At 46.3% G+C, this 19,533-nt stretch overlaps 2 protein-coding genes across 2 annotated transcripts in view; one reads left to right on the forward strand and one right to left on the reverse strand.

Annotated features, from left to right (window-relative positions):
- LOC146209732 (sulfotransferase 1C2-like) overlaps positions 1 to 19,533 on the forward strand; it is a 346,269-nt gene that overhangs the window by 73,233 nt on the left and 253,503 nt on the right. The gene's annotated exons all lie outside the window — the stretch shown is intronic.
- The window catches only part of LOC146209733 (26S proteasome non-ATPase regulatory subunit 6-like), a 28,225-nt gene continuing 12,846 nt past the window's right edge, over positions 4,155 to 19,533 (reverse strand). The window contains exons 4-8 of the mRNA XM_084603273.1: positions 17,757 to 17,976; positions 15,985 to 16,093; positions 14,710 to 14,878; positions 8,704 to 8,809; positions 4,155 to 4,321 (exon numbers count right to left, since the gene is read on the reverse strand). Of these exons, the coding sequence (XP_084459399.1) occupies positions 4,253 to 4,321; positions 8,704 to 8,809; positions 14,710 to 14,878; positions 15,985 to 16,093; positions 17,757 to 17,976 (673 nt within the window). The 3' untranslated portion in view covers positions 4,155 to 4,252. The remainder of the gene's footprint in view (positions 4,322 to 8,703; positions 8,810 to 14,709; positions 14,879 to 15,984; positions 16,094 to 17,756; positions 17,977 to 19,533) is intronic.

Raw genomic sequence — 19,533 nt, forward strand, 5'->3', positions numbered from 1 at the left:
CAGTGTACATGATCAATTACTCACGCTCAAGTGCAAAGACTAACTAGTGTTTTTTTTTCAAAGTTTTCCATTTGTGCTGGTCATGGTGAAGTGCTACATTTATGTATTACTGCAAAATTCCGAGCAAGCACCCCCTGCCCCCTCACATGCCAAAATGACTATAGATAAGGGGGGCACTTTTCTGGAACGGAACCGAAATTTAAGATTATGACAAAATTTCCAGCCAAAAAATAAAAATCTGTGGACATAAATTTAAAATTTTATTGACCTCTGACCGGGGAAATCAGGCTGAAAAGTGTTGTGTGTCTAGATGTTGGCGAACTGCTACGCCATTCCGCCGGTGCGAGCTGATCGCATTTTCTGTCAGGCGTGGTGTTTAAAAATGTTAGCAATTGTGTTTTTTCATTTCGACACCAGCTGCCACCTAGACAGTGGCTATCTGCTCTTTGGCAGCAGCCAGCTGCTCTTGGGATGAGGTGCATGCCGATGGTAGGCAGAGGAAATGTGAAATTGGCAGTGAAGATAGGGGGAGAGTGGGGCCGCTTGCTCGGAATTATACGATAATTCTTTTTTTCAATCTTTACACGTGTTCGAAGAAGTCAATAAGCATCGGATGCACAAGTGATCCACAATGGCAAAGGTCTCTGCAGAGCCTTTAAGTATGCAATGTGGCAGAGCTGGAGTTTCTTCTCATGTGGCTCTGCATGTAAGGTTTTTAAGCACAACTGCGAACAGCATATGACGGGCACAGTTTCAGCATGATGGACGAACAAAAATGCCAAGTGGGTAGAAGCAAGGTGTTAGCAGTCCATGGCGACACCATACATTTCCGACCCATAGACAAAAGCCGTGCAGGCCCTTTCCGGGCTCCCTCCTCAAACTCTTCAGGGGAGTTCTGCTCTGCTGTGGCACTTCTCTCAAGCATCCCAACTTACTTGACTGCTCCAGAATAGGACATCCGGCCAAAAGGAGTGCTCAGAGGGATGGAGTGAACTATGGTGCGTGGAAACAAATGTAATTTACTCACACATCATGAACATTTCGCAGCCTGTCAACTTTTTCCACCCCTGTCTACATGGATTCTTGAAAAAGCTATCCTGCTCTACTCAGCTGGCTCTCTTTACTAACATCAGTTCTAGCATGGATAGATGCTGCTTTCTTACATTTTCAAAAAGCTTTTGAGAAAGTTGCTCATCAACACCTCTTATTCACTTTCTTGTATAAACCTGAACCCACTGGTATTTGACTGGCTCCACAATTTTCTTACTAACCGCAAACAGTTTGTAATGGCTAACAACACATATTCCATGCCCCCTGTTACCTCAGGCATGCCACAAGGTATCGTCTTACGTCCTCTATTATTCTTAACCTATATTATTGATTTTCCAAACAATCTATCTTCTACTGTTTGTTCACCAACTGTGTCATTTACTAGAGCACCATTAACACGAGATGCTTACCATCTGCAATGTGACCTAAAACTTGTGGAAAAGTAGTGCACAAACTGGCTAATATCTTTAAACACTAATAACTGTAATCTCATTTCATCGCCGTCAGTCTCACTCTACCCCGAACTACACTTTTTGCAGCACATCGATATCTCATGCATCCACATATAGTACATATTTAGGAATCAGCCTAACACAGGATCTTTCTTAGAACACCCACATTATGAACGCAACCAACAAAGTTAACCTTGTTTTTGGTTTTTTAAAACGTAATTTGCATCTGGCACTGGCTGCAGTAACACTTTCCACATATTTAACTCTTGTCCGCCCTAAACTCAAACACTCATGCTCTAGCTGGGACCACCAACAAAATATCCTTTCTCAAACACTGCAGTCTGTTCAAAACTGTGCCATATGATTCATTTATTCGGATTACTCCTATCATACGAGCGTAACATCATTGAAAGCAAAAGCTAACCTTGAATCCTGTCATAAAATAGCAAGACTATCGCTTTTCGACAGGTTTTATCATTCCTGTTTCAGTCATTCCGTTATTACCCCTGCTTACCGCGTTTCACTCCGCACTAGTCCCTCAAACGCCGTCGTACCACAAAAACAGGCAGTTGGTAGCGAGTGCATCATCTGTGTGAACGTCTTGGTTTAATTCTCTTGTGTGTGTATTGTGTTTGTGTATAACCAGGCAGCACGAGAGGTCGTCGGAGTCATATAGCCAGCTAGCCCGCTCTAAAGTACTACTGCCATACATACACCTAGAGCATCCACTTCCGTGCATCTCAAACCGTTTTTTTTTTCCCAGACTGCAAGAGATCGACCTGCTAGCTGAAGCTTTTGCCCATCCTCCCCACGAATCCTTGAAGCCATTCATCGCCAAATTAATTAAATGATCTGTTAGCCCACACCTCCCGTAATGCCCCTGTGGGCCTTCGAGGTACCAAAATATAAAAAAAACCTTTCAGGGGCAGTGTGTTTGCATGCCGTGCGAGCAAGTTGTAATGTAACATAGGCAAAATATGGCCCTTTGTTTTTGTTAAATGACTGCATTGACTAAAAAGGGAAATGTACCTACATTGGTGCTGCTGCTCTATGATGCGTTCAAAAAAATAAGCAACAAGGCAATTATTGTTTTAAAAGGCGTGCAGCTACTCGCTCGGCTGGAAGGCTGATCAGCCCAGCCGGTAGCCACGGTCGCAGCGTGCTGGTGTTGGTGCCCCGAAAATAGAACCATGCTGCTGGACTCTGTCATTCTGTCGACTGTCAACAAGCCTATTGCATTGTCCATTGCAGGGGCATGTGGAACAAAGTAACATAAAGCTCAAGCACAAGGAAGAATGTTTGTAGAATTGTTTGTCAAGTAAGTCGTACTGCAATACAACATAGTGCCGCTTGGGGAGAATAGTGAAATTAAACAATGCCAGCCTCAGGGCGTAAACAAGCTTTTAAGGTCATCAAATTTTATGGCCGTTTGGCAGGAGTCCAATGACAGTATGAATCAATGGGGCTTTACTTAAAGTACATCTCTGAGAGCAGTGGTAAAACCTCAGATGACAGCAGTTGCAGCATTGTGGTGACCAAAAATATCTGCAAATTTGTTCTGAAAACAAAATGATTACTGTTTCATCATGATCATCTGGGCTACACCTACTGCAGGACAAAGGCCTTTCCCATATTCCTCCAACTAACCCAGTCGCTTGCTAGCTGCATCTACTTGACTCTTGCGAACTTCTTGTCCCCTGCTATGCTTCCCTTACCTTGGCATCCAATGCGTTACCCTCTTTGACTAATGGTTATAATAGTTCATCCTCTTTGCACTACACATCCTGCACATTTCTTCTTGATTTCGATTAGAATGTCATTAACTAGAGTTATTTCTCTGATCAACTCTGCATGCTTATTTCTTCACCTACCATTTTTCATTCCATAGCCCTCAGGGTTGTCTTCAACTTAAGCAGAACCCTCTTGGTTAGCCTCCACGTTTCAGCCCCATAGGTGAGTACAGTTAAGATACAACTGTTGTATACTTTCCTCTTGAGCGATACCATAAGCTGCTAGCCATAATCTGCGAGTACTTGCCAAATGTGCTTCATCCCAATCTTATTCTAGCTATTTCCCTTTCATGGTCTGGATGTGTGGTTACTACCTATCGTAAGTTACGTGCATCGCCTAACATGTACTACCTTTTCAGGTAAGTGCTTTGGTTAAAAAGAGGGTATCTTTTTATTTCGTGAAGCGTGTGGATGCAATGGAAGGTAATACGTGCGAAAGTAGGATAAAAAAGCTGAATGTTCACTCACTCGTATGAAAGAGAAAAATTGGGCTGAGCTCCTTTAGCTCAGCTTGGAGCCATTTCAGCTAATTTATTGCTTTTAGCTCAGCATGGAAGAGGAAAGCCCAGTTGCATTAAAATGGCACAAATGCCACAGCCCTCCCTCCCCTCAGAAGAGAGGAAAGCAGCAGCAGTATGGCAGTAACTGCAGTGCTGTGCAAGAGGAGTATTAATGCACTGTAGAAGATTGCACATTCCTTGCCTTCCATCTGCAGAGTTTAACATTTTTAGCCCCTGGAAATTAGGTGCCCTAGACATTGGTGTCCTGACGTTATGCCCACTTGTTGCATACCATCCTGTGTGATAAAAAACATCTATTAGCAAATGAAGACCACTAGAAATTACACATAACAGTGCACGAGTAGAGAGAACGCACTTTAATTCGCCTATTAAAGAAAAAAGATCAGAGATGAGGCACAAGAAACTTCGACAGCAGATCGGCTTGCCTCCACACGTTGGCTCAGATGTTGATGACACGACTCAACTTCTGTATTCTGTTGAGTAGTATGTCTCCTTGCTTTATACAGGCCTAAAGAAATGAAATCAAAGAAGATGAATGTCAACACTCACTACAATATCATGGCACCTCTAAAAATGACAGCCCTGTGTCCCACTAAATGTGTAGACTAGCCACAGCCTGCAACAGAGCTTCCAGCATGCTTCCAGTTTGTATCTTTGAAGAGAGGGACAACATACGAGAGCTTCACAGTATTGCCTTCATACACTGCTTTACTTAAAAAAAAAAGCATTAAAGAAAAATAGAGTCATCAACGTGCTGACTGCCTTTTCACCTTAAAGGATGAGCCAAAATGGCTAGCTCCAAGATCGGGAGATAAGTATTCAGGACGGGGAGGAAGAGAGTGGGCTGCATTCAATGCTTCAATGTTCTGGCACAGGAAAGGGAGGGATGGTTGGGGCACTTCGCCCAAACTTTCAGGCAGTGCCCTTTGAGTAGCAGACTTTGCTAGCTTCAGAAATCTGCCAGAGCAGTATTGTGCATAGTAGTATGGCACAGACTGATGGCCTATCATCAGCATTAGATATTGGAGGATTATGTTGCACATAGATGAGCGGGATTCCGCTCTAGTTTTGAGTTTCAAATCACTTTTGCTGACATGAGACATGCTGACATTGCATTCACATGTCATGCAAAATGTATGCCTTGCCCCGGTGTCAAGAGGCATATAAATTCAGAAGTATAACACTGCAAAAAATTCTGCAAATATCTCTTCTTGGAGCTTTAATAGCGCCAGTTTCAAGCACACGAGAAATTTTACTTTTACACTGTGCACTGCATACAGACGGCCTAGCTAATCCTATATGAAAGTGAACTGAACAAGGGTTCAGGGGGAGGCTCAGTTCACAAGTCGAGCCAACGTTTTGACAAGAAGACTTGTCTTTGTTTGGCTAATCCTAAGCATACACACAAGCGGCAGGAACAGCAATAAGATATGATTACTCTGGCTTTCGCTTGATTCTGGTTTTGATTTGCTTAGCAAATGATGCTAGTGTGGCCGCTGATGGCGATGCTGGCGAATATGACACGCAGACTTTGTAGTGCAGGCTTTTAAAGAAACAAGTCTTCTGCGGGCAAAGGCAGCTTACTGGGAGATATAGGGCAGTAATTTACAATCGGACCGGAAAGTTCAGTAATAATTTGGGAACTCTTACTGGGTTGATTAGGAGGGTGTACCAAACATTTCCGAATCATACAATTCCCAGTTTCATGAGTTGAAAAATGTGGACCGGTAAAAATATCCCATATACAGTACAACCTCGTTAATTCTAAGTCATCGGGACCGCGAGAAATCTTCGAATTAAGCGGGTTTTCGAATTAACCGAACATACCAAGAAATAAGACTTAGGCAAAAAAATTCGTTGCAGGAACGTGTTACCTTTATTCGGCATATTTTGAACTACTACTGAAAGTAATCAGAGATGCTGGTTTCCCACGTCCGGTAGTTTGCGGCTCCTAAGGTCATGCTCTCGAGTTGGCCAAATAGACGAAACATCTCTGAACTTCCACCGCGGCACTCAACAAAACTGCGAATAACGTTCAGCGATCCGATAACTTCACCAAGAGCAGGTGCTCGGGGAGGCTCGTCGGTGTCGTCGTCGCTATCGTCGCTGTCATCGCGCATATTCGTACCAGCAGTGATCTCTCTCTCCAAGTCCGAGTAGCCAGTCTGCTCTTCGCTCTCAATGTTGATATACTCGGCGAAGCCGACTGCGTTGGACTCATCCTCTGCGCAGAGCGCATTGATGCGGTCGCAATACTCTGCTCCTTCATCAAGAGTAGTAGTACATGGGTGGTCTGCATCGGCATCAACAGTGCTTTCACTGGAAAAACCAGCGTGTTTAAAACACCGCCTGATCAATGTGGGCTCCACTTGTTTCCAAGCGTACACCATGAGGCATATGGCTCCGAGGAGGTCGATGGAGTACTCCTTGCCATCGTCATAGCAAAGGAGCATGCGCTTGAGCAGGTGGTACCGATAAATCTTCCTAGTGTGGTGAATGACGCCTTGGTCCATCGGCTGTGAGATCGAAGTGGTGTTCGGAGGTAAAAATACCATCCTGATGGCCTGGAGATGTGGGATGTCGCCATGTGCCGGGCAGTTGTCGACGACAAATAGGACATTCCTGCCCGTGGCCGTGAACTTGCGGTCAAGTTGCCGCACGTACTCTTCAAATATTGCACCTGTCATCCAGGCTTTCTTATTGTGCCTGTAGACGAGTTCATCCTTTGGCGGCAGACGCGCATTTTTGAAGCAGCGAGGCTTCCCCGTCTTCCCGACGACCAGTAGCGGCAGCTTGTGTTTACCGCACATGTTTGCGCCGAACAGCACAGTAATCCTGTCCTTGGCCTGTTTCCTACCCTTGATGGCGGTGTTCTTCACTGCGAATGTTTTTGTTGGCAGCATCTTATAAAAAAGTGCAGCCTCGTCAAGGTTGTAAACGTCGTCTGCACCGTACTCGCTAAGCAGCGGCGCCAAATGTGTGGTTTCTCCAATCCTCGACAACGCTCTCGTTAGTGCTGCCGCTCTCACCACAGACGGTGAGAAAGGTTAAATTATTGCGTTCTTTAAAACGGCAAAACCATCCATTGCTGCACTTAAATTCCGCGTGCCCAAGTTGTAGAGCTAGGTCGTTGGCCTTCTCCCGCAGTAGCGTTCCATTGACGGGAAGGTGGACAGCGTTTGCTTTCTGCAGCCAGCGAAGCAGAGCAGCTTCCACATCTTGATACGTGGGAGCCCGCACTCGTGACCGCTTCGAAGAATAGGTCTTGCCGTAAGCCTCTAGTATTCTTGACTTGTTGCTTAATATTGTGGACAACGTCGAGAGGGGCACGCCATGCCTTTTGGCCAACTCGGTCTTCGAACAAGCACTCTTGCCTGCTTTCTGGATCAAGCAGAACTTCTGCTGCAGCGTTAAAGTCTTGTACTTTGGCATTTCTGCACTGCTACGGTCACAAAGCTAGCACTTCTGCACAGTCCCGCCCAAAAAAACGGCACAGTAGCCGACCCCTAACCACAGCGCACAACACAAAGAAATGGCGCAGGCGAGACCGGCGCGGCGGTGGTGGTGGCGTACTTGCAGCGTCGGAGGCACGGGGGAAGAGTGGGCGAAGCACACCAAGGGATGGAGTGGGGGCGAGGTCACGTGATAAAAACCGGTATGCCCGCCGTGTTGCAGTGAAGCACGTCTTCTCCTCTGCAGGCGCGTGTTTCGGCGGTGCGCGAGGCGCACTGTGGACCGATTTTTGTGCAGAGAGTGCTCCGGCTGGGGCGCTTAGCCTATAAATCATCACCATTACTATGTGGCTTTGCCTCGCGGCTCCGTAGGGCCGTCGTTTCGCCGGGTTTGCGGCGAAACATGGATCAGGCATTGCCGCATAGCAGTCCAAATTTTCGAATTAACCGGGCTGGCGCAGGCCACCTGTTCGAATTATCCGGCCAAATTTACATTGGAAAATACGGGACCACAGAAAACCTTCGAATTATCCGGGATTTCGAATTAACAGAGTTCGAATTATCGAGGTTGTACTGTACGTTCCCTTCTTCTCAGGTTTCAGTTGTTTTTCATTCCCGAATCTTATCATTAGCAAGTTCCCGGCTAACATCAATCAGTACATACAATAATGAAGATTCGGTAAATTTTTGTCAAATTCCAGTCATATATGTTTAGCGAGCAAAGGAGGTGCACTGGTTAACCTTGAAGAACACCAAGCATGGAGACAAATGGCAAAAGCGGAAAATAGTGTGGCAGTGAGCCACAAGGCGCTTTTTTGTACTGCCCGTAAGAAAGTGGGCTGAGCATTTAGGACTGACACTTATGATAACAAAAGGGTGCCCAGCTAGTTTCGTCACTGCCACTGCCAAAATAGACACCTTGGAGCTAGCAGACGAGGACACCGTGTCCTCGTCTGCTAGCTCTGTGGTTCCAGAATGAGGTTTTCCTCAGGCTCCATAACCTCATTTTCGACATCAACATGTTCATGTGTAAAGCCAGCATTAAGAGCTTCAAAAGGGGCAACAAGCCACGTGTGTGGTGTGAATTCTGAGAATTACTTGATGCAGCAGCTTAAATAAAACTTTGGATAAAATTTTTTTTATTAGTATTAGCCTTAAAGTCCTGTTTCAGATGAGGAGTCCACTGCACTGCCCCTGATATCTGTTTACACTCAAGAATACCACTAATGCTCATGCACAAAAAAAGGCACCCAAAACCAGCTTCTCAATTTGGCATGAGCACAGTAAGCGAGTTTTACATCACTGAAAAAGACTTCCTGCAAGGGTACACTTCTTACAGCCTGCACTGAACTAACGAGTGCCAATCGGAACTCTGCCGAATGTAGTCAGCAGAAGCGCTCAGGGCATGCATCAAGGACCCTGGCAGACCAACCCTTACCTGGTACTGGTAGTTCTTGCTATCAGGTCGGTTGGTCTCCACTACCTCTCCCACCTTGTCAATCTTGCAGTGCAGACGCCCGGCCGCTATGAATCGTGCCAGCTCCCTGTGAGCAACAAGTTACACAGGAGTCACACGCCACTGATTGCAAGCAATGCTGGACACCGCCTGGTCTGTAAACCATGCTCAGGCACAACTTTCTGTGGACATTCTGTGAAAGCTCCACAGGTGAAATGCACCAGCTCATTCAGCAACAGAATACAGACCCTCCAGAAATTTCGCAGATCCTGCTCTGGAATATTATTATACATTACAGTAATACTACACAAAGATTACCATATTCACTCGTATAATGCTTGAACTTTTTTTCCCGGAGAACTGATGCCAAGTTGGGGGTGCGATAAATTATGCAATAAATTAAAAAGCTTTGAGCAAATGTTTCGGAGTGCTAAAAGCAAATTTAAATAGGCGTGAATCGGGGTTCCTAGGTCAGCTATTGTAAATATAACCAAAACATTACTTTCAAGCAGAACTTATCCTTGTTACAGGGTCGCCAAAAGCACAAATTGTTAAAGCACTTTATTTACTGCATGCAGCCTCATCATCACTCCCCGCGTTTCGTGGTATAATGCTCACAGCAGACCATACAGTTCTACTCTTGATCAGAGACTTGATCTCAGTCCGTGTTGACACTGCAGTCGCTGTCTCCGTACTACGCGGAACTCATTGACGCCGAAGTGCCTGCTGGCAGTGCGGTTGCTATGCTGTAGCGCGTACTCGAAAGCTTTCAGCTTAAAAGCAGCTGTATAACTTGCATACAGCCCTACCACGACGGGGCATCAAGAACACTGTAGATGGTAAAGCAAAGCAAGCAACATGGACGGAACAAAGGAACAATGACGAGACGCGGAGACACCTCGCAAAATGGCGACACCAAATGGTTCCAAAATGGTTCCACTCAGCATCAATTTTCCGCGAAAAAATGTGCGAGCATTATGCGAGTAAATACGGCATGCGAGGAAAATGAAATTCCAATTATTGACGCCCAATGTTTGGGGGTGAAGCATTACGCGAGTGCGAGCATTATGCGAGTAAATACGGTAACCAAAATTCAAATCCGGGTTCGATACATCTGGGTTCAGCTGTACTACTCGAGTTCTCATAGCTCGTTTGTACATAACAGAGTACCATCTCCAGTATCAAGCCACCATTTTATCTGCAAAGTGGAACCTCATTAGCCCAAAACTACATGCACAATAATGTGCTTTTCAAAAACCAGTGCCGCACATCTTCCAAAGAGTGAACTTCAACTGCTAGAACCGGAGTTTTGTCTATGGAGCTTCCCTGAACTAAACATTTTTCTCTTCAGTATGCAACAATGTGGAAACTAGGTAAACACTGTGCATAGGGTAAGCCAAAGAATGTGGGTGGAGGAAAAATGGCAAAGCAACAACTACAAACTCGTGATAAAATGCTCTAAGGCCTAGATGATGTCTCTGCAGTACTACAGTCAAACCCGGTTATAAAGAACAGCATGATTTTCGAGATTTGTTCGATATATCAAACATTTCTTTATAGCTGAACCCGCTTTGAGCAAATTTTAGCGAATTTCAGCACCTAGTGCGCTATACAGGATATTGAAAAGCCGGCAAAAACGTGCTAATACAAGTAATTCCACGGCACTCCCTATGCATAATCTCCTCCAAAAGCAATTTATTCAGCAATCTGCATTCACTTGCAGAAGGCGGTTATTTTAGATTGCACAGAGCGCCTAGCAACATCAACTTGAATTGCATTTTCAACACGTGATAAAATATCAACCAACTCAAGTCCGCTTCCTTTGATGTCGGCACAGTAGCAGCGCAGCCCATCTGTTGCGGAAAGTGCTTCAGCAAAAGTAGGGCGAGGGCGGTAGTCTTCCGGCGGTGGCTCCTCGTCTTCATGTCTCCGGGCGCCAGCACATCAGCAACGATTTTCGAATCCGGCGGGCTTGCCGTCACGGCTACCTCATTATCCACCACCCCAAAATCTTCCAAGCAGACTTCTTTTGGCACAGCGTCAGGAACGCGGGCAAGTTCTTTCCAAAGAGTGGCCAACTCTTCATTGTCTTCAGCTGCACTCACGGCGCTGGTGGCTTCGGCATCCGCCTGGCATAGTCCGGCATGACGAAAACTGTTCTTGATTGTGTTGCGTGTGACATCTTGCCAGGCGCGGTTCATCATCTAGATTGTGCCTAACAGGTTTATCTTCAGATCTTCATTCATCTGCAGTTTCACTAGGAGCCGTTCAACTATACGCTTTCAGTATCCTTGCTTGAACGCACGTATAATCCCCTGACCTAGAGGCTGCAACACTGCCGTAGCGTTTGGCGGCAGAAACAGAGTTCAATGTTCCTGAGTGAGATGCCACAATGGTGGGCCAAACAGTTGTCCAACAGCAAGTAAATCTTGCGTCCGCTCAGTGCCAGCTCATCCAGTCACGCAGCCACGACTCGAACAATGCCCTGGTCATCCAGGCTTTGCTGTTGGAGTGGTACGTGACCAGCAGCGAAGCACATCTACAAAGGCACATGGGCGACTTGAATTTCCCAGCGACAAGTGGGCAAAACTTAGATGAGCCGTCCATGTTCGCCCTAAGAAGTACCGTCACACGTGCTTTGTTAAGTTTGCTGCCATGGCACTTCTCATTTTTAAATGCCAGTGTTGTACTCGGCAGCATCTGCCAGAAAAAGGCAGTCTCATCCATGTTTAAAAATGTCACACGGTTTGTACTTCTTTTTTACTTCATTCCAGACGTCATCTATCCATTTGTTGGCACTGTCCGTGTCAACTGCCTGCCTCTCTCCGGCAACCACCTTTCCTGTTATGGCATAGCGGTCCTTAAATCTCTGCAGCCATCCACTGCCTCCACAAATCCTTCAACATTCAAAACGCAGGTGAAATCTCTTGCCTTTTGTTGCAGCATGGGGCCACTGACAGAAAGATTCCGTGCACGCACATCCACGAACCATGCATACAAGGATTTCTCAAGTTCGTCGTAGGCTGGCTTCCAGATGCGTCGGCCGTCAGCATTCGGTCGTACGCGAGCGTTTTCCTGAATGGCAGCTTTGTTTTTGAGGATTGTGCTCAGCATACTCCTCGTAATCCAGTAGTGTGCAGCGACATCCGATTTTTTTTCTCCATGCTCCACACGGCTAAGAATCTCCACTTTGTCGCAAAGCGGCAGACCTTGCCGCTTCTTCGTTGTCATTCTGAAGCACCGAACGCATGAACACCGCAGGTACTACACTTGTTCGGATCCTTGAGCGCACTTGCACACCACAGCAACACACGACGCGACGACAAAGAAAGTATGGAGGAGATCGTAGAGCGCACCGGAACACCCCAGCAGCACACGACGTGACGACAAAGAAAGCATGGAGGATAAAAAAAAGGAGGAGTGCGGTTGATAGGCTCTCCTCTCCCACGTCCTTAAACCAGCTCTGTCCGGCTTCTCCTTGTTCACGATTGGCCTGGAGCAGCAAGCACGTAGCTTGATCACATGGTAAGCAGTTGCCGAATAGGAGCGCACCCTCAAAAAACTCGGCGTTGAGAGGAAAGAGATTGGGGGAGGATGCGCCAAGGCAGCAGAGAAGGGCTGAGGGGCTGCTTGGCGTAGCTCGGCTGGTACGGCGCTTGCGCGTGCCCTTTCTCAGTTCGTGCTCTCCAAATCAATCCCTCGTCCCTGAGGAGACAGTTGAATGCACTGAATCCCCCTTTCCTCCCATTTCCAACAAGAATCACTTCTCTCTCCAGAAAAATTCATCGCGGTAGCGCCGCCGGCCAGTCTGGCTTCCAGCGCGCCCGCGCACGCGGGTGTTCATCAATCACATTCACTCAAGTTCGCTATAACCAATGTACAGTTCGTTATAGAAATTACATTTGTCATGAATAATGCTAAGACAGCTTCGAGTGTTCGATATAAAGGATAATTCGCTCTAGCCGGGTTCTTTATAAACGGGTCTGACTATATAAGCATCCAATGTTTTGCTTTTCATCGTATACTGTTGCACATTATTTGTGAGAAAGTATCACCAGTTTTGAGTCTGGTCCTCTGGTTATAAGCACCTCAATGCCTAATTATGCAAGTACAGTCGACGACCGATTTTTCGGACACCCAATTTATTGGACATGCTTGATTATTCGGACCTTTTCCCGGCCCCAGGACATACCTTATAAAGTCAATGTATTATGCGGCTCAAAATTTCGGACACTCCAAGGAGGGCTAATCGATTTTTCGGACATTCCAAGTGTCAGCCAGGCTAACTGCCACACATTTTGAGCAGTGTCACCACTATTTTGTTTGTTTACTTTTTCCTTCAATGGCCTCAAAACCGGTGCCGGCCTTGCATGCCACTCCTCAGCTAAACTTAGGCTGGATTGAGGCTATATTATTTGCCTAGCAGCTTCCGTTTCCGGAACGTCGCTGCCGTCGCTGCTTGCCACCGGAGTGCTTTTTTTTTTTCTTTTAGCGTGATCTCTCCAACTGCCTGTTCCTCTGTGCGTTCCACGTGCGTTGCCGAGCGTAGCGAGTAGACCTAGCCGTGGTCGTGCTGATGCGAGAACTATGTTCTATCGCTACTGTGGCTCGCATTTAATTGAATCAACTTCAGTTCTTCAAGAATCTTCAAGAAGCTGCTTCCGGATTTTATAAGGAATTATTTTTTTTTTTGCGTGCAACGCAGCAGCGAGAAGGCACTCAACGGAGTCTATGTTGTGATCCAGTGGTTAGCGATTGTGGTGTGCCTCGACAGTGGGAAAACCTACTCTGTCGATTTGCTTGGAGAACTTAGTACGCTCGCCGACGCGTGGAAGTCTGTAGCACCCACAACGCTGCGCAGTTGCTTCCGCCACGCGGGATTTGTGCTGGATGACGAGTCGGCTGCCTTGGACGAGAAGGATGTCGTCGAGCAGCTGTCAGGCAGATCATTAAGCAGATCAGTAAGCAGACCATTCATGACCTTTGCACTGCTGGTGTCGACACTCCATCGGACGTCTCGTTTTCAGAGTTCATAGACGTGAACCATGAGTTAGAACTGCGCGCTGGGCTCACAGATGCAGAAATTATTCGCCAAGTGCTTGCGGAGTCTAAGAGCGATGACGACGATTCACCTGCAGCAGCGCAGCCGACGCAAGCCCAGCTGATGCAAGTGAAATTCAGGTGGACCTGTTAGCACGGAAGCGGAGCGTGGTACTTTTTCCGACCTCAAAGTGAATAATAGGCAATAAATTGACCTTTTTTGGTGCAAATTTGTTTTTTCGGACTGCCCGATTTTTCGGACATTTTTGTGGTCCGCTGTTCGAAAAATCGGTCGTCGACTGTAAATGCTAACACAATGCTTGAGTCTAGCAAACCGAAGGCCCCGCCCTCCAATACTTTCCACCATTTTTGTATTTATTTTCATTTCAGGTCTTCCACAAGGCAAGGCTTTGGCAGTTTCCACTGTAGTATGTTCACTTTTACACTTAGGTTTTTTTCCCCTCCACAAGGACTGAACACAAGCCCCTTTATCACGGGATGGCAAAAACAAGAAGAGCAAATACCACTGTGTTCCCTCTGAACAGTGGGCGCATGATGCTTACCAATATGCATACTGATCTGATCATTCAATGCTGAAATTTTTTTATGGCAATTTTGAGCAACCATTTTTGGCGTCTGTTTTGATGTTCACAACACACTCATTAAAAGCCATTTACCTTATCATGCTCACTCAGCAGAGGTAGCTGGAAACATTCCAAGATTACGAACATTTATAGCTTTTGACTAACCACTGCTAACGCATCCGTTCACAACCTCTCCAAAGGCACAGGTTACCAGTGCACTGACTCTAGTTCCAGCTTATGGGTTCCTCCGATTTCCCCATTGTAGTAAAATGTGGTAGATATGATGAGGACATGAACTGCTACTTAGGAACCCCTTTTGAAGCCTTCCAACCTTTGAGGAACTGAGCACGGATTGGGCACTCACTGGTCGATGAAAGAAACGGTGACCCCAAAGGCATCGGCCATGTACTGCAATGTCAGACTCCGGTAGGACTCCAGCAGCTGGCTGTACGCCAGGATCCGCATCTCCCGCACATAGAAGCGTGCGTGCGGAGCCCACAGCCGGTCCAGCTGAAGCTGCCGCTCCACATGGGCTGAAAACATGCACAGTGCATTTCTTTCGGCGCTCTTCTTTAAGAGGTGCAGAGATCAAATTAGGAAAAACAAGATTTCTGAACCAAACTTCTTTTTACAGCTGAAGCAGCAAGTTGTACAATCAGCACACGTTTGGCTCCTTTTGTTGCACTTTAATTATAAACAGAAACGGTTCAGTGTTGTTATGTTATCAGTCATGGAGTTCCACCTCGACCGGCAACTTAAAACAAGCATTTGTCAAGTATAGAAACAAAGATTATGTGACCATCATGAATCACATTAAGGCTATGGAGCCAAATTTTAAGACAAAAGTTTGTGATATAAAATTTGGTTACAATAACCATACAAGCACCAGGAACTAGCGCTCGTGGGCAAGTTGCACAAAAACCAGTCCTAGGTGAAAATCAATACTGCTTCCGCTTTTTGCACAAAGGCCTGAAACAGACGTGCGAAGGAAAGACAAAACGAAAGAAGGGCCACTGCTGGCGAGCAACATCACCTCGGCTTCTGCCCTGAACTTGGAGCATGCCTGCCCCGCTTTGGGAAATGACCTCGTGGCAAAGGAGGAGTGCCACTTCTGAGGAATCTTTTTCATGATGGGCCACAGAGAGAAAGAACACGCCTGAACATAATTATGCCACTTGAGCTGAAAAAGCTCGAATACCCACTTTATCAGAACTGTGCGCTTGCATGGTTCATTATTTATTACCCAGCAGTGCTTCGCAGATGTCAGCACTGCATATGAGCACGACATGAAGTAGAGCCTTGTTGATATGTTACCGGTTCATATTATTTCCCGTTTCATGCGTTCAAAATTGCGGGCAAAAATCACCTCCCATAGAGTGTTTATTATTATCCGATAACATGCGCAATTGCCACCACGGAGGAAGCGGAAGGGGGGTGGGGGAAGGAGCGCGCGCTGCCCCAGCTGCGGAGCTGGTTACAGGGATAACGCCGCCGACTCCAACGATGACGCGAAACTAAGGAACGGGCGCCAAAGAGCTGCGCTCTAAAAGCTTCGGTTAACACAATGTAAAAGAGTTCAGAGGCAATGGCATGAGGGTACCGGCATGATGCTGCAAGGAAGAAAAGGAAAACAACGTACCTAGCTTCCTGAAGAAGGTGGCATATTGGCACCTGTACAGAGAAAACAGGTACTCGCTGATGTCAGGCACGCTGTGCAGCACTTCCAGGATCTCAGAACCCTTTACAACCTGCAACATGCATCAAGGTGTGGCAATTAACAAAATTCCCACTTGCCTTCAGAAAAACTATGTCACACGCAGTACCACAAAGATAAAGCCCAGTTCTATAGCAGCGAACCGTCAGGCAGCTTCCCATCTTTCCGAGAAGAACTCTATGTTGCAACACTAAATGTTGATACAACAAGAATGTACTGCCCACATGAACAAGGTGAGAAGGGCACTACCAGTGTTTCCGACAGCTGCGATACCACAATAAACACATTTTCTCATGCCCCATCAACACCCCTTCAATTATGCCTTCTCTGCTCTGCGAGGCTGTGTGTAGGTACGCTGAAAGGTAAAGTCTAGCGCAATTTGAAGGTAATCACGCGAGTGCCGACCGAGAACATGAACAGCCCCATGGCGAAGAATCCTCTGCCAAGGCGAGGGAGGTATCAGGCTGGCTTCCCTCTCTCTCTCTTTGCTGTTCCTTAGGCAGCTGTCGTGGGAGCGGTGGTTGTAGCATGGAACAGCGAATGAGGGAGAGGAGAATGTGAAATTGAGATTTTCTTTGTTCCGAAACTGGAGGCTAGGCGATTGGTTGGTTGACAATCGTGCAATAACCTTCAAACCACGGTACACTGCATATACCTATATCAATGCAGCCTTGGCCTAGCACATCTATTGACTGCATTGTTCAGCTGAGCCATATACCAGTGCGGTGTGCATTCTCACCCTCTTCAGGAAAACCTTTTGAGAGCACTGCAGAGATCTGAATTGGAGAAATGCGAAAGCATGTGCACTGGCTGTTTTTTAGTAGCTCCTAGTCGTCTTTAGTGCCTCTTCAGCAACTGAGAGTTACGACTAGACACTAGTCATAGTCATGACTGACTTATTCAAGTCATGGACTTCATAGTCATGCACACTGGATCTCCAATCCGACTCATGACAAGTACCTGACTCATGACTAAACTATGACTCACATGCCATGACTAGGCATGACATCAGATTTATATACTGCTTGTCACTACATACCCATTCATGATTACCAGTCTCATCTTAATGTGACGTCATATCACAGGTTACATTTTGCTTTGAGGTTTTGCTTCCACTTTTTGCAAGAAATGTTTTTGCAAACATAGCTAAGTAAGGCGTTTGCCTTGACAATTTGTTCAGGAATGTGTGCCCTCTCATCACTCCTATGAAGAGTGTAGTCAACAGCAGTATTCTATTTTATCCCCACCAAGGGGATAAAATCTATTTATATCTATAATATCTATTTTATCCCCACCAAGTGTTGTGCATGACAAACCTCGTCTCCTTGCTGCATTAGCACCCACCAGAACTCGCTCATGACCTTGGATTAGTTCCTCGGACAAAAACCAATGGAAGGCAAGCTAAAAATCTGAAGCCCTTCAACAAGCAACAACTCTCCTGAATTAGAATAAAGAGGCAGTGAAAGGATAACAGAAGAATCTCCTGAAGTGTGAGAGCACAAGAAAATCAAGAAGGAAATCATCCTGTTTTTCTGGCTACATTTCTCATTAAATTGAAAGCTCATTATTTCGAACTGTAAAAATTTGAAGTTCTAGTCAAGCAAAGCTCAATGGAAGAAAGCCTGTTCATTTGAACACGAGTCGGTTTTGCCACCTGTACACTGCAGCGGGCGTTGTTTGACGATGATGGTAGGTACCTTCTCCCGCAGCTCCACCCGAGGCAGGGAGATCATGCTGGCCAGGACGGTGTAGGTGACAAAGCGCTGGTAGTCCATCAGCTCGTAGCAAGTGAAGGTGGACACGGTGTCCAGGAAGGAGGCCGCAGCTGCCTTGAAGTCCCGCACTGCCAGGCTGTAGAGGCCCTGGTATACCTTAAGACGGTTCCTCCGGTCCCAGTCCCCACCTTCCTCAATAAGGCTGCACAGGGAATGCTGAATTAGCGACAAGCGTGTGCTGCCCATGTTTGGTATGGCACGCTTTGCTATGTATGGTATGCTGCCCATATATGGTATGGCTTAAAGTCCCATAGGTGCATACAGGCTAAGACAAGTGCCATAGTGCAAGGCTGCCTGCCTGATGTTCTTCACACAAAAACAGAGGGCAGCTATAGCCGCGGTTTCCTCCATAGCGAAAATCAATTTTGCAGCTCTCTTCGGTTATGACACCTGTCTGGCACAAGCAGACACATCTACGGCCAAGAAAATTACATTGAAAAGTTTCAACACCACTGACGACATCCAAACTGAAATGGACTTCATTAGTCATTGTTTAGAAGCAGGCATCAGTGTAACCTAGCTGCAAGGATTTGCACCAGCCTGTTTGCAAGTACAGCTGGTGGTGCTGCAACCAGTACATATTTATTTTTTTTTTAATCGGAAAAGCTGTATTTTCAATCACTAGAACCTGTAATATATCGATACAGGCTAACTAAATCTGTCCCTTTACACTGCACACACACTGAACATCACAGGGATGTCTTTGCATTTCCACAGCGGCAATATGAGACCGTCGAGACTGGCATTTGGCTCTGGCTCAGTAAGCAATCACCAGAGCCACTGGGTGCTATGGTGGCAGGGCCTTAAAGGAGTAAAGAGACCGAACTGGTGGTTGTGTGCTTCAACGTGATAGCGTTAAACTCTCCGTTCACCAAAAATATAGCGTCGACTTCGGCATTGTGAGTGAAAAACCAAGAGCATGACACTTGCAGGCGGTTGCTGGCAGCTGACATGGCCAAGCACTAACTGGACATAAGAATTCCTGACATTACGTTTGGCAGGAGTTGCCAAGCCAGCCCTCTTCTTTCATATGAGAGGGTGAAGGGCTTGAGGCTTAGAAGCTCCAGGGCTGCATTTTCAACAAACATGGTGTCACAACAAACAATATTGCGGCACTGAATGGGCCAGATATCAGCACTACACGAATGGACTGTGGCGTAGAGAAAGGTGCACAGTGTGCTCGCAGAGTGGGTAACAGCTATGCTGAGGTAGAATAAGATAAAAGGCACGAATAGAGTACAAGGTACCTTCCAAACGCTTAGAGCAGGACAGAAAGCAAAAAGAAAAAAAAAAGCATGCGCACGTACTCTATTTCAGCAGTTCCTTGTAGCACTACCAAAGCTGCAATGAGTGCAGAGGCGACTGTCTGATGCTGCACAATGTAATTCCAGTATAAGGTGGCACGTGGGATGATATGCTTTTAACTGCACGAAGAACTCGATTTACATACGCTGGTTTCCGAGTTGAGCGTTCGTAGCTCTTGCATAAGCTGAAATCACATTTTGAACATAGCAGCGCACATCGAAGCAGACCGCCTCACTTCGCAGTTAACTCATTGTAGTTATGTGGTTCTTGGTTTTTTGATTGGTCATAAATGGCACATCAGGCATTCGTTAGTTCCCGTCTCTCTACAGCAACATCCATGAACATTAAATTAGATTTATTTTTATTTCAGGCAATGATTCTGCCGCTCCTAGAC

The sequence above is a fragment of the Amblyomma maculatum genome, chromosome 1 (assembly GCF_055883805.1).
Source record: "Amblyomma maculatum isolate TAMU_Amacu chromosome 1, ASM5588380v1, whole genome shotgun sequence".
In the NCBI taxonomy this organism is placed as follows: domain Eukaryota; kingdom Metazoa; phylum Arthropoda; class Arachnida; order Ixodida; family Ixodidae; genus Amblyomma; species Amblyomma maculatum.